The sequence below is a fragment of the Pangasianodon hypophthalmus genome, chromosome 2 (genome assembly GCF_027358585.1).
Source record: "Pangasianodon hypophthalmus isolate fPanHyp1 chromosome 2, fPanHyp1.pri, whole genome shotgun sequence".
NCBI lineage: Eukaryota > Metazoa > Chordata > Actinopteri > Siluriformes > Pangasiidae > Pangasianodon > Pangasianodon hypophthalmus.
Window position 1 is genome coordinate 490,020 of NC_069711.1, and position 14,981 is coordinate 505,000.

A 14,981-nucleotide genomic window follows, 5' to 3' on the forward strand; every position below is an offset into this window, starting at 1 on the left:
TAGATAGATAGATAGAGAAGGAAAGAAAAATATATAGAGAGATGAGAGAGAGGGAGAGAAAGGTAGAGTGAGGGATATATAGAGATGCAGATAGAAAGAGGGAGATAGATGGATAGAGAGAGAGAGAGGGAGAGAGGGAGAGAGGGAATGAGGGAATGAGGGAGAGAGAGAGATGGATAGAGAGAGAGAGAGAGAGAGAGAGGGAGAGAGGGAATGAGGGAAAGAGAGAGAGAGAGAGAGAGGGAGAGAGGGAATGAGGGAGAGAGAGAGATGGATAGAGAGAGAGAGAGAGAGAGAGAGGGAGAGAGGGAATGAGGGAAAGAGAGAGAGAGAGAGAGAGAGAGAGAGAGAGAGAGAGTCATGGACTCGGGCTGAAGTGACAGAAGAGTTTATTGGCTGTAATGATGTTCATAAACACACAGGATTCCTGAACCAGCGTTTATTATATACAGCTCAGTGCAGAGAGAGAGAGACACCTTATAACTACACACAGACCAGAGAGAGAGTGTGTGTATGAGTGTGTGTGTGTATGAGTGTGTGTGTGTGTGAGTGTGTGTGTGTGTGTGTGTGTGTGGTGTGTGTGTGTGTGGATGTTCTAAGCCTTGGTGGTTCCTGATTGTGATGATTGCTGGCTGTGCAGCTGCTGGAGCTTCATGTTCATGACCTCCACCACGGCTGGAAAACAGAAATATATCGTTAGACGTTAAAGATGAAAGAGACTCGGACCCTTTACAGTAAATAAGTACATTTACATATATAAATATGCTAATTACAAACGTGTGTGTATAGATAGAGATGTAGAGATATAGGTATAACGTCACCGTTACCATAACAACCAGATTTTAAAAAATGAAAATCAATTCATCGCTAACGTTAGCCACGCTAGCTGGCTAGTTTAGCGCGTAACTTCTGTAGCTAAAGGTGTCATCCTGTAATGTTTTGCATAATGAACATGATTGGTTCAAAGTTTTTAATATAGTGATGTCACAAACTCAAACCTAGGTCACACTTAGCCCCGCCCCCAAATCAGTTTAACTGGGAATATACTGCACGAATTTAGCCGAAAATGTACTAATAAATGTAGTGAAAACAATTTATCCGAATCAGGAGGAGTTTAACACACTCACACACACACTCACAGACGCACACACACACACACACACACACACTCACACACAGGAGGATGAACTCACCTTGCTTCATGGCGTATTTCTCCTGTAGAGTCGGCTGAATTTTCTCAATCTGTTTCGTCAGGAAGTCGATTTTACGCTTAAAGAAATCTTTACCGTCCTCCACGTTCTGAAAAACAAAGGGGAGAAATTCTGCACTCTGATTGGTCAGAAGGTGTTGATTAGTTTTCTCTAGCTGCAGCTCTGACAGTAGCGCAGGTTTATATTAATGCACTCATTCTAATACGTTATCGTTTCTATAGCAACAGCCTTTAAGTGCTTTTTTAAATAATTACAAACTGAACTGACTGTAAAGCAGCCGACGTAAAAATGTTGTACTTTATTTTTCAAATTGTAAAATGTTTTGTTTTTGATTTAAAAAAAATTTAAAAATTTACGTTCTTTGCTTTCTCAGTGTTTAACATTCTCAGTTGTTATTTTTTAAATAAATACAAATGTTTATTTTTAAAAATATAAAAAAAGAAATACATTTTTGTAAATAAACATTTAGTTAATTTTTTTTTAAAAATGTATAAATGTTTATTTTTAAAAATATAAAAAATAGAAATACATATTTTTTTGTAAAAAACATTTAGTTGATTTTTTGTAAATATAAATGTTTATTTTTAAAAATATATAAAAAGAAGTAAATTAATTTTTAAAAAATTAGATTTTTTAAAAAAGAAAAAAAACAACACCTGTATTTCTGGGAAATTATTTTCAAAACTAAAATTTGCGATAAATCTGACGGTGTATCGCAGAAATGTGATGATATTTTTGCTCCTCCGTCTGTAGCTTTATTACTGCAGCGAAGAAAACGGAGAGATGAAGCAGAAGAGAAGAACCGAGTGATTTTACACTTGTGGTGAATGATGACAACTGATGATGATGACGTCATCACGCTCGGCCAATCAGAGCCGAGAAAGCTTTCGTGTACGTCTCCTCAAGCTTGAACTCACCTTCTCCACGAAGTAACCCGTTCCCACGTTGATCAGCACGTGCTCCACGTCATTCAGGGTTCCGGGGACGTACATCTTCAGACGTTAAGGAGAATCAGCGAGCACACGTCAACACCGCGTCCTCTGCTCTGTGTCCTGTCTTATATTCAGTGCAGTCGCCATGGTTGCCATGACAACCGCACAGCTAGCTAAAAACCGTGTGGTTTCATCTTCTCCTGTCGTATACGAGTGCTCATTAAAAGTACGTAGCTAGTGCAGTTAGCTAATCTGAGAACGACGCTGAGAGCGTAACAGGCAAATCACGCAAACGATTCGAATTCCATTCTGATTAGTGTGTTATTTAATTTGTGTTTAACTTGTTAGCTTTAGAAATTATATTTTATATATATAGCTACTACTGTTTAACAAAGAAAAACACACCAAGCAACTCATCACCTGCGAGTGTAAACGCACAGCTATTCATAGCTCATTTGCATAAAGTTAAGCCCCGCCCACTTCACCTCCTATCACTGTAAATCTCCTGAAGGCTAAATAAGCAACAGAACTTCACTATAAATGTTTAATCTCTCAGCACGTAATGATTCAGTTTTCCGTGAATGAAAGGATACCGAGCTGGTCAGAGGGACGAGTAACTCCTTTCCTGCGAGAGAAGAGAGGAAACGGTTTAACGACGCTGAACGTTTAAACGCATTACGCGAATATAATCAGTCGTGATTACAGGAGCTCACCTTCATTACTCTTTTTGAGGACGTTCAGGCTGTCCTTCGCTTCCACGTATTTAGTCTGGACCACTTTTAACTGAGCTATAGACGACGACAGAAACTCCGTCTCCTGGAGAGCAAAAACAATCAATCCATCAACCAATCAATCAATCAATAGCTGATCAGAGTCAAAGTCTGTTTTTAGAAAAATATGATAATTAAATCACTTGAGATCATTTCTGTAATCTAACATAATTTATTATCCTGATTTCTCTGGAATATCTTTACAAACTTTCAACAAAACATCGAAAAAATATCTTTCTTCCAGACTCCAGTGAAGACTTCCTTTTTTTTTTTTTAATCTCTTTTTTTAAATTCTGCTGCATCATGAAACTTTCCTGAACTGTGTAAATTCTGTATGTTAGAGAACATTGCTATACTCAAAAACAATATTTTCTATCATTTTATCATCCAAATTAAATATTTTAGACCTGATCGCTAACAATTTCTGAAGTTTTCATTTCAGATGTAAATATTTTATCCTTTTTGTTTTCACTCACATTATTCCTTTAAATATTGACAATCCACTTACTTTTTAATATTTAAAAGAAATTCAAATGACATGCAATTTTATTAATAAATAAAAACACAAATGCAGCTTAAATCTGGATGTTTTATAAATAATATATCCATGAAATGATTAAATGTAGGTATAAATGGATAAAAAATTTATGACGCCATTCTTTAATGAATAAAAAATTGTAATTGGTGCGATGTAAGAGAAATAAAAGTTTTTATATACACACATTATACACACTTTATACGTCACATTTAACTTTTGGTTCATTTTCATCATGATTCCCGACACTGGTGCTGCTGCTTTTTCTTCTTCAAACACATCTTTAAAAGTCTAAACAATTAATTAAAACTGTTTAAAAGGAAACAGAAACTCCGCCTCATTAAACTAAAGATCAGGAACAGAATGAGATCCGTCCTGTGATGAAGTTTTTAATCGACAGAAAACTTCGTCTCAGTTCTGTTCACTGCTTCTTACATTATTTTTATATATGTGCTTATGTTGCACAGCATTAGAACTGCACTTTATCCCAATTATAATCTTTTTAAAAATTATTTTTTAAAAGTATTTTCCATGTAAATGCTATTTTATGTCACAGACAGCTGTAAAAAGCATTTCACTGCAGGTCACACTGTGTGTGTGTGTGTGTGTCAAATAAATTTTCAATTTGAACATTATTATTATTTTCTTTTTGCATGATTATTTATCTATTTTATTTATTTTTGGACCTTTAGTTTTATAAGTTCTATATATTTACTTCACACTGTAGCACTTTAAGCTGCATGTTAAATGTATGAAAGGTGCTACACACTGTAAATAAAATTTAAATAATAATAATAATAATAATAATAATAATAATAATAATAATAGAGCAGGTATGGGTTAAATATTAAATTGTACCTTTATTATGGCCTTTTTGAAAACTAACGAGAACTGGAATATTTCTAAAACCTCACAGGCTTTTATTTAAAACTAAAGAAAACAAGAAACATTTAAAAATAATGATTTTTTTCTCTCTCTGATGTTTATTTCAGCAGCGTGACAGCGGGACGGAATGAGTGAGAGACACTGACTCTCTCTCTCTCTCTCTCTGTAATAAACATCACCGCGGGGCTTATTTCAGTTTTAATATTTTAAAATTTTTATATTTTTACCTGATCAAGCTGAGACTTTAATCCTTCCAGCTGCGGGAGAGACAATTCAGTAAGATTGACCGCCATGTTGGAAAGAAAAGGAGACAACCAGAGTCACTTCCGGGTTAACCGGAAACTCTACGGGTCACTTCGCCTCCATTTTAGGAAAAACTCCAAATGTTTTCATCTCTGACAAACTTTTAGCAGTAAATGAGTAAAGTTCAGGAGAAAAAAACAAAAAACAACAACAAAAAAAAACTACAAAAAAAACAATCCAAAGATTCCTCATGATCATAGCTATATCAGATATAATTTTAAAAACAATACAGCAGAGATATGTGCTAGAGCTGAGCGATATGACGATATAATATCATAATACCGGTATAAATAATTACACACTGACTAGAAGCAGCTGATGTGGTGTTAAAACTTTGGACTTAATCTTTAAAATTGTAAAATATTATAAAAACTTTTTTAAAGATTTTTATTTACTTTTTGGTCCTTTCACCATTTGTCAAAAAAAAAAAAAAAAAAAAAAATATATATATATATATATATATATATATATATATATATATATATATATATATAGATTATTATTATTGGATTCAAAAACAATCTTTTGTAGATATTATATCTACGTTTTTTTGCTCGCAGTTTGTTTGATGTGTTGTAGAAATGTCTTCTAATATCGTGATATTTTTGTCACATCACCACTCCTAGCATCATATTTCTTTTTTTCCCCTCTTTTTTTAAAAATTCCTCCACTTCTCTCTCACACAGACGTAGATTTTAAAAACTATCAAATACAAATCATCACGACATAAACTATAAATAAAACATATTATATAAATGATATAAAACTGCAGTTGATGTTAAACATTATTTGTTCATGTTTTTTAGTTACTGAGTTACCCTTTTCATATCAATTAGGCTTACAGTTATAACTTAATAATAACTGCTATAGACACAAACCACAGCGCCCTCTGGTGGCTCCTGCACATCACTCACTACATCTCACAGATATCAACACACTGTAAATACACTAACAGCAAAACTTTCCTTTTAGTAACTAACTCTTATTTTCATACTGTATCACTTATTAAACCGTTTCAGCTGCTTGTGAAGAGCAAAGAGATTTCAACTCTTAACCACATATTAAAACTTTGACACCTTTGTAATTAATAATTTTAGTAAATAATCTTCAACTTGAGTGCCATTTCACTAAAAACAAATGTCAGATGTGAAAATCTAAAAATAAAACCCTTCAGAAAGAAAATTTCATACATTTAATAAGTTACAGATTGTGTTACACAGCAATTTAAAACAGCAAACAGAATCAGATTTAATAAAACAATGTAAATATTCCAAATACACAAATTAAAATAATCTCTAAAAGTGTGATAAAGTTTAAAGACACTACATCACGTATTAATGAAGCGGTAAAAACAACAGGTGTGACTTTGCTCATGCTTCATGTCAGTGTTCATGCGAGAGCAGCGCTGTAAATAAGGCTGTGTGTGAAAACAGGGCTCATGCTAGCTGCAGGTTTGTGCTAGCGCAGGTGTACAGGAAGTCCGTATGCGACAGGTGCGGCGCCGATCATGTGCTTGAGGTGTGTGGCGTCACGTGACTGGACCAGGTGCTGGAGTAGGGAGGAGCCCGACCCCCCGGAGAGCCAGGACTGTAAGAGGGCCGAGGTGAAGCGGTCGATATCGCGATCCGTCACGTCCCACAGGTTCCCCAACACTAACGGGCTGTTTAAAGACAGAAAGAAAAACGTCCAGGGCGTTAAAGGGGCGGTGTGTAAAGTTGTCGCTGTTGTCCGTGACACGAATTACAGCTGCAGTGAAACACTGAGAGGAAGAAACAGAACAGCGAAGACACTCATTTCCACAAATCAGTCTTAAGCCAAATGTTAGACATTCAACAGTGTGCCACAAACATGCTCGATAATTTATGTTTGGCATTTGGGCAGTGTGAAGAAAAATCAGAAACTTCTGTTAATCTACAATACACACACAACTGCACTAAAGAATTAAAAAAAAAAGTATAAATATATTTTAATTTAATAAAACCATAACACTGAAAGTTAACTTTTTAAAATCTGTTTACAATTTAAAAAAAGAGAGAGAGAGAGTGTGTGAGAGAGTGTGTGTGAGAGTGTGTGTGTGAGAGTGTGTGAGAGAGTGTGTGTGAGAGAGTGTGTGTGTGAGAGTGTGTGATTACCACCCAGCGGTGAGGTAGCTGAGGGCGATGCCGTTTCCCTCGAGGTTCCCCTGCACGCTGAGCGCAGCACTACTGCACCCGAACAGCAGAGCCACGGCGTGAACGTTCCCTCGGAGCAGCCGCTGCGTGTCCAGGAATCGCGCTCCGGCTCCGTGTCCTACGTAACTGCACAAGCACAGGCCGCGGATGGGTTTAGCGGAAATTGAAAGAAAAGAAAAACACCCTACGCTCTTTCTCCTGTTTATGGAGCAGTGCAGTGACGGTTCACTCACATGTACAGGTCTTTAGTGGTCACGGCTTCCTGGAGCTGATCAGGATCAGGAGAAGCTCCACACACACCCTGCCACGCCCGCTCGCTGAGGAACGTTACACACACACGCACACGCACGCACGCACACACACACACACACACACACACACACACACACACACACACAGAGGGCAACACGGTCAATAAACATGTGACAAAATAACTTTCAGTCGTTCAGCGACTCTAGCTGTCTCAACACAAACCATCACGGCTTCTGGTTTATTCCATCACATGTTCAAATCTAATTTATTTATTTAGCTGAAGGAGCTCATCAGCTCATCATGGCTGCAGAGAGAGTAAGAAAGAGAGGGATATATATATATTTACATTTATATTTATATTTATATTTACACATATATTTAATTACTTTTACCCTTTCTGCTGTGATTACTGAAGTGACGAAAAAAAAAAGATGAAAGATGATGAAAGAAGATGAGAACGATTCTCTGATAAATGGCCAAGAATGAGCTTTTATTCCTCCTGCTCAGTTTTCAACAAAGTTTGATAGAAAACATCACAAGCGTTTAGAATTACGAGCGAGATAAAAAAATAAATAAATAAATAGGTGAAACTAAACATAACTTCAAATGAGCCACAAACTGATCGTAAATGTTAAAGGATTAAAAAGTAACTGGTGTCTGGACCTTTATAAGGAACATGTTTTATGTAACTGGGAGTTTTTAGTCCAGAGAGCAGAAACAGAGGTGTGTGTGTGTGTGTGTGTGTGTGTGTGTGTGTGTGTGTCTAACCCAGTAAACCAGTCTCTGAAGCGCTTCTCCGTCTCGGGCAGGTTTCCGTCAGGGTTCAGAACAAAATAAACCTGTTGAGGATCAACACCCCGCGACAGCACGCAGTCTGGATCCACCTGAGAGTGGGAGGGACAAACGCACTCAGGTCACATGACCTCATCTATTAACGATATCTCAGTGTAGGGTGGAGTAGTGTGTGTGTGTGTGTGTGTGTGTGTGTGTGTGTGTGTGTGTGTGTGTATACCTCTCGGAGATGACTGTGCCCCAGTACAGCGTGCAGTGAAGGCATACGAGTGACAGAACGAGGCTTTAAACATGAGATGTTCTCCCACGGCAGCTTCTGAAGGTACTGCACACACACACACACACACACACACACACACACACACACACACACACACACACACACACACACACACTTATTATCACAGCCAACATTAAATCCTGCATTAAAGCAAGTTCTATTAAAGTATGAACCGTCTCTAGCACCTTGTCCATGATGAGGACCGTGTGTCCGTGAGGTTCCTCTCTCTCTCTCAGCTCACACACGCTCTTCTGCAGCAGCTTCAGGACGTCTCCGTCGTGAAGACACGCCCCCTCACACAGCGACTGCAGGTCCGAGAGAGACAGCAGAGGAGCTGCGGAAAGAATCACCTGCAGGAACAAACATTAAAATATTAATGAATGTCATTAACGCTGCTGCCGAGTCCCGAGTCCCGAGTCCCGAGCCGGTGCGCGTGCGCTCGTCTGTCTGACCTTAAGCAAGTCCAGCGTGACCTTCGTTCCCTTTACTGACGACTGAAGGAGTTTCAGCTGAACTGGGAGCTCGGGGTCAGAGGTCAAGGGAAGGAGCAACGCTCGCCATACACCCAAAGCCTCCTCCATCTCCTCAAGAAGTTTCTGAGGGAAAAATAATAAAACATTTGAGTGACCAATAACATTTAATTTCAAACATTTCTCTCTTTCTATGGCTGTGTCTCAGTTAGAGTTCTATTGGGCATCTAGTGCACTACGTAGCCTATGAAGTGAGCGTATATAGTGCACTATGTAGGGTCTAAAACACATTATAGCCTATGAAGTGAGCGTATATAGCGCACTACGTAGGGTCTAAAACACATTATAACCTATGAAGTGAGCGTATATAGCGCACTACGTAGGGTCTAAAACACATTATAACCTATGAAGTGAGCGTATATAGCGCACTACGTAGGGTCTAAAACACATTATAACCTATGAAGTGAGCGTATATAGTGCACTACGTAGAGTCTAAAACACATTATAACCTATGAAGTGAGCGTATATAGTTGCACTACGTAGGGTCTAAAACACACTATAGCCTATGAAGTGAGCGTATATAGCGCACTACGTAGGGTCTAAAACACACTATAGCCTATGAAGTGAGCGTATATAGTGCACTACGTAGGGTCTAAAACACACTATAGCCTATGAAGTGAGCGTATATAGTGCACTACGTAGGGTCTAAAACACACTATAGCCTATGAAGTGAGCGTATATAGCGCACTACGTAGGGTCTAAAACACACTATAGCCTATGAAGTGAGCGTATATAGTGCACTATGTAAATAAATAAATTAGTTAAGTTAATGATAAAATGATTCGTCTCCTCTCCTGTGGTTTATGTGATATAAGCGCTAATGAATATGCGAATATTAATGAGTGTATAATTTTTATAAACGCTGAATGTTTAACCTGAACGCGAGCGTCGAGAGCCTTCCTGCCTTCCCACCACTGCGCCTTGTCCGCTACTGCGCTCACTTTCTTCTGGCCCTGAAGCACCGCCTCCATCTCCTCCAGCAGCACAGCCATGGAGCGCTACACACACACACACACACACACACACACACACACACACACACACACCATAAATAAACGCACACAGCAGCACACAGGTTGGCACTGCACACTGCAGAAACGTAAGCGATGCTCGTACGCGTGTTTGCGCAGTCGGGATCCTCATGGTGATGGGGGCGGAGTCACGCTCCAGTCGCGTGATGAGAACGGTGCTGCCAATCTCACCAGGACACGCCCCCACGAGAGACAGCAAACACACGGTTACACCTGCACGTGACGACACACTCCCGTTAATCACAGCTAATCCACGCTGCGTCACGGTTAAACACAGTCACGTTTCAGCACGTTACGCGCTTTACCTGCGGGCAGGTGTCCGAGCTGCTGCGTGAACTCTCGGCAGTGCGCGTGCGGGAACTGCGCCGGCTGCGTGCAGGTGAAGGAGTAAATGCTCTCGAGCGCAGACAGAGTCTTCGCCTGCGTCTGACTGGAAGATTCCTCCAGACTCAGTCCGCTCAGACTCTCCGCTACATCACCGCTCGTCTTCTTCAGCTTCCTAACGATGAGGGATAAGAACCGGGGTCAGAGGAGTTTCGAACAGAGCTGTGAATTCTGCAAACTATAGAATTTAGCACAAATAGTTAAAGTTCAACCTGTAAATTACGGTAGTAGCTTGGGAACGTTTACGACACATTTAACGTAAAAAGAAAACCTCACAGATTTAAAAAAAAAAAAAAAAAAAAAAAAAAAAACAACTCCAACCGATAAACACAGCCGGCTCGACATACCTGATCCGATTGGCCAGGTGGCGAGTCATGTGGTGACGAGAGGACACGCCCAGTGACTGAGCGTGCAGCATCGCCGTGGTGACGGGATCAGACGGGCCGAGTGACTGGGCGAGCAGCGAGCACAGGTGTGGGTAGAGGGAGGGGCTTGGAAAGTGGTGGAGGAGGAGCCAAGAGGAGGTCAGGAGTGATTGGATCCCATCTACAGAGAGCTCACCTGTGCGCGCGCACACACACACACACACACACACACACACACACACACTTTAGCATGTGTAATTATACAGGTTTTACGGTAACCATCGTAAAAAATCTGCCATCTGTCCGTTTTATTTTGGGCGTTACAACATTAAAAGAAAAAATGGGTAAATTCAAGAGTTGGTGAAAATGCTCTCAATTTTTACTCTCCGTTTAGTTTTTGTCTTGTTTCTTTTGCATTTACTAGAGAACATTTTGTTAGAAATCCTTTTCAAACGCCTCGTTAAAACGGATTGCGGTTAAGTTAGCTGGTCTTCACCAAACCGCGGTGAACCGAGCCACACGTTAAATGTACATTTAGATACTTAACTGCAGTAAACCTGAAAACTGACAACAAAAAGAAACTATAAAGGAAGAAAATGGCAGACTTTCTTTACATGTAAACCTGATGACACTCAATAACACGATTTTTAAAGTACAGTAATTAATAAGAAAGTGTGCATGTTATATTTGTCTAGCGTCTACGCCTGGCGGTTACCGTGAAACCCTGTAACTAGGCGCACTCCAGTTCCACATTTAATCATTTTTTAATCATCGTAAGCGTTAAAATTATTTCCAGAGTGTTAGATCTGACACTTCTTTCTTTGCATGTTTAATCTTTTAGGTCAAAAGTTAACAAGTTAGAACGCACATTAATAAACTCAAAACATTGTCTGTTTACCGTAACAGAAAGCGAGAATGCTGCGGGAAAATCGAATTGAGACGAAAGAAACGTTTAATAATATGAGGCACGAAAGAGGGGCGGGGCTTCCAGGGAGTCCGAGCGCTCAACTGGCTCATCTGTCGTTTTTATTTTGGTGTTGGTATTTTTTTAAGTAAGAACTCGTAGCAGCGTATTTGAACGATGTTAAAACGCGGCGATCCTGAAGGCAGGTCTGCGTAGTGATGTAACAGAATCAGGAATTTCATTCACCTGGTGCGACGTGTGCGTGTGGAATCGGTATTCCTGCTTGTCCAGAGCTCCTGAGCTCCTTCACACAGTCTCTGGTCGGATCTGCTCCCAGGTCTCTCCTCAGCACCTCACAGTCTGCGTCAGGCCCGTCAGCTGCGCCTCCTACACACACACACACACACACACACCCAGGATACATCTATAAACAAGCATTACACTTCAATGTCTCTGTCTGACACACACACAAACACACACGCACACACACACACCTGCGTTCACCATCTCCGAGTCAGACTCGTGAAGGTCCTCCAGGCTGATATCCAGACCGTCTCCATCCTCGTCCTCTCGAATCATCCTCATCCTCTCCGGTTTCTCCACATCCTCGGAGCTCTGCGCTTTTCGGGACCGTCCCCGTCGCGGCTGCGTCTCTTCCTCGGAGGAGGCGCCGCTGGTGCAGAGGGCGGTGCTTTTCTTCATGGTTCTCGTGCGCCTGGTCCGATCCTGCGCCGGAGCTCGGCTCAGAGAGGGTTTAGAGGCGGGTTTTGGTGCAGAGGAGATGGAGCGCTTATCATCTGATTTAGTCTCGAGCGCATCAGCTGTCTCAGCGTCGCTCTCATCACTGAACTCCACCTGCAAGGAACATGGAAGGAACAAGGAACAGCAGGGTTTTAGGGGTTAAATATTAAATGAGATATGTGTGTGTTTGTGTGTGTGTGTGTGTGTGTGTGTGTGTGTGTGCATGCCTGTGAGTAAGACGTGTAAAAATTACTTCTCAGACCTTAAAGCGTGAACGTTTGGTCCGTTTCGGAGCAGCAGGAACAGGTACAGGTTTCTCTTGCAGAGGCGACGAATCTTCAAAAACCTGGAAGGAGCCCTTTGGCGCGTCCTTCGACCTCGTGACCCCGCAGCGGCTACTGGGCGCGGCCTTGGCTGCAGGAAGAGGGGTGGAGCTTACTGTAATATCAGGCACCTCATTGGTGAAGTCAAACGCGCTCAGGTCAGCGGCCGTGCCAGCCGGAGTCACGACGGAGACGGACCTGGGGGTTCTGGTCGCTCGGGGGGTTTTGAAGCCCATGGCAGGCTTTGTGGTGCTGATTTTTGGCACGGAGCTCTTGGTTTTCTTTGAGGAAGCGATAGTGACCTCTCTGATTTTTTTACTCCCCGGGTCTACACACGCCTCTCGTTTGCTCTCCGTGAGGTTCTTGGCTGATGGTCCTGAGGCTGGAAGAGGTTTGTCACTGCTGGAGCTCTTTCCCCGGGGTTTGACCTGCGTTTTGATTTTCGGAGCCGTCGGAGGAGTCCAGCCCCACACAGAGGAGAAAAGCTCATCAGGGCTGCACTGCTTCTTTCCGGCCAGAGCCAGGCAGCAGGCCACGGCTTTCGCCCCCAGCAGAGCCGCCTTCAGAGGCCCCAGCTCGGGCAACAGTGCCCCTCTGGGCTCCACAGCTTCCAGTCCTGCCTCTATCTCCTCCCACAGCGCGGCGGCTTTCCCCGCCTCGGCCACGCCGCAGCACAGCTGTGTTAGCACTGCGCTCAGCTGCACCCTCACAACCTCCGGCTGCAGCATGCACGGCTTTTCTGAACATTTAACGGGCACCAGTTCGGCCAAGCGGGCGTGGAGTTTTGCGCTGATGCTGTGACAGCGAAGCTTAGCGATGTGGCGTAGTCGGCGTGAATTCTGCGCGTCGTTCTGGGCGTCGGCCCGCGCCAGGGCCCAGAGCACGCTGACGCGAGCGAGGACAGGTTCAGTGCAGCAGGGACAGGAGCAGCTCTCAGCGTGGCTCAGGCAGGACAACATACGCTGCCGTTTGGGCTTCAGAGGCGGCGACGCGTCCTGCCCTAACTCAGACACCTCCTCTAAAGCTTCCCGGCCCAACGAGCGAGAGCTCAGGAGCCCACGCATATCCTCCTCTTCCTCCTCCGGGATCTCGGGGGCGGAGGCTTTCACGGCCGGGCGGCCTTTACGCGGTTTAATCTTCACCTCAGACTTCTGCTGCTGCTGACGACCAAAATCTAAAACGATAACAGGAGGAATGTCTGTGTGTTTATAGCTACAATCATTACTTACTCACTTCACACGTGGAAAGAGTTCTCAAAACAACAACAAAACTTTATACGATATTTATACGGAATAAACCACTGTGTGATGAAGCAGAGGTACTGGTACCACCCTGAAGTTGATTATTTTCCTATAATAGCATGTCCTCAAGGGTTTTATTCCTCTTACACCACAGGAACTTACCAAAGAGTACAATTATTACTTATTAAAGAACATCACATCATCTTTTTCTCCTGTTCTCACTTACGTTAGAGCAGCTATCAACAGCTGTTCCCTCACCAGCCTCTCTTTATTCTCTCTCTGTTACCGAGAAACCGCAACGAAGCGTAAACTCCTCCGTCGGAAAATTTAAAGTTACAGCTTCACCTCTGACTGTTACAAAGCGCTCACACTGGAGACTCCTTCCATAAATATTAAATAAACATCTCCTTACTTTAGAGGGAAAAAAAAAACACATCGATCAGCTGTTACTATAGAAGCGATAATGTATTCATATAAACCTGTGATTTGTAGGTGCACTATAGTCAGAAAGTTAAATCAACCAATCAGAATTGAAGTTGATTAAAGGATCTGTTTACCTGTGCAAAGATCCAGTAAGTGTCTGACCTGCTCCAGATCCAAAACACTGGCTTCACCTGCACCTTTCATCAACTCCAGCTCCGCCTTCAATACCAACAGCTCAGCACAGCTACCACACACACACACACACACACACACACACACACACACACACACACACTTATTAGACATCATACAATCCATAAAGATATGCCGCATATACACCACTGAGGCTTGGCATGGGGTTAGGTGTATTTTGAGTTAAGCAAGAACACCATAAATTGATATTTAAAGACCTTTGTGGAGTCGAGGCTTGTTCATGTTCATCATTTTAAGACTTTGGAATGATTCAGGAAGTTCGTTTAGCGTGTGTGTAGATGTTCCAGGACTTACTGGCTGAGTGTGTGCAGTTTGGTGGCAAGTTTGAGGGCCTCGAGGCACTGAGCTTTGGCTTCATGAGCTGCTCCACCGCTGCTCCTCAAGCGCACCATCCTCTCCGAGCAGAGCAACACCTCGCTGAGCAACAGCCATTTAAACACCACACTGTCCCCTAAACGCGCACACACACACACACACACACACACACACACACACACACACACACACACACACGAGACAAAAAAGTAAAGTACATCCACTCGTGTACGTTTCCTGTACGTCCTTCAGTCGCTCTAGTGCCAGGAAAAAAATTAGAAATGCATTTGCAATAATAACTAAAACACATAGTCGTAGAAACATCATCCTACTTTCCTCTGAATCTTTGGGTCATACAGATTTCAAAAGATACCACGATG

General features: G+C 42.1%; 2 protein-coding genes across 2 annotated transcripts in view; both read right to left on the bottom strand.

Annotated features, from left to right (window-relative positions):
- Positions 1 to 372: 372 nt before the first annotated feature.
- Positions 373 to 4,709, bottom strand: pfdn5 (prefoldin 5). Its single transcript, XM_034299272.2, has 6 exons — positions 4,561 to 4,709; positions 2,857 to 2,959; positions 2,737 to 2,768; positions 2,129 to 2,203; positions 1,194 to 1,299; positions 373 to 675 (listed from the first exon to the last, which is right to left on the bottom strand). Exons 1-6 carry the CDS (start codon positions 4,624 to 4,626, stop codon positions 596 to 598), a joined length of 462 nt encoding a protein of 153 aa, XP_034155163.1. The 5' UTR covers positions 4,627 to 4,709; the 3' UTR covers positions 373 to 595.
- A 1,104-nt stretch (positions 4,710 to 5,813) lies between these two features.
- The window catches only part of espl1 (extra spindle pole bodies like 1, separase), a 20,789-nt gene continuing 11,621 nt past the window's right edge, over positions 5,814 to 14,981 (bottom strand). The window contains exons 17-32 of the mRNA XM_053231975.1: positions 14,581 to 14,737; positions 14,208 to 14,317; positions 12,349 to 13,583; positions 11,840 to 12,200; positions 11,592 to 11,732; positions 10,424 to 10,637; positions 9,998 to 10,191; positions 9,778 to 9,905; positions 9,537 to 9,659; positions 8,584 to 8,727; positions 8,317 to 8,481; positions 8,072 to 8,176; positions 7,828 to 7,943; positions 7,041 to 7,124; positions 6,769 to 6,933; positions 5,814 to 6,296 (exon numbers count right to left, since the gene is read on the bottom strand). Of these exons, the coding sequence (XP_053087950.1) occupies positions 6,095 to 6,296; positions 6,769 to 6,933; positions 7,041 to 7,124; positions 7,828 to 7,943; positions 8,072 to 8,176; positions 8,317 to 8,481; positions 8,584 to 8,727; positions 9,537 to 9,659; positions 9,778 to 9,905; positions 9,998 to 10,191; positions 10,424 to 10,637; positions 11,592 to 11,732; positions 11,840 to 12,200; positions 12,349 to 13,583; positions 14,208 to 14,317; positions 14,581 to 14,737 (3,644 nt within the window). The 3' untranslated portion in view covers positions 5,814 to 6,094. The remainder of the gene's footprint in view (positions 6,297 to 6,768; positions 6,934 to 7,040; positions 7,125 to 7,827; positions 7,944 to 8,071; positions 8,177 to 8,316; positions 8,482 to 8,583; positions 8,728 to 9,536; positions 9,660 to 9,777; positions 9,906 to 9,997; positions 10,192 to 10,423; positions 10,638 to 11,591; positions 11,733 to 11,839; positions 12,201 to 12,348; positions 13,584 to 14,207; positions 14,318 to 14,580; positions 14,738 to 14,981) is intronic.

What these genes read in the sequence shown, in the direction of transcription:
- pfdn5 (XM_034299272.2), bottom strand. Translation starts at nt 4,626, where the DNA reads ATGGCGGTCAATCTTACTGAATTGTCTCTCCCGCAGCTGGAAGGATTA. An exon ending in TAAAGTCTCAGCTTGATCAG is followed by an intron (nt 2,960 to 4,560) that starts GTAAAAATATAA and finishes TTTGCTCTCCAG; the next exon opens with GAGACGGAGTTTCTGTCGTC. An exon ending in GAAATACGCCATGAAGCAAG is followed by an intron (nt 676 to 1,193) that starts GTGAGTTCATCC and finishes TCTGTTTTCCAG; the next exon opens with CCGTGGTGGAGGTCATGAAC.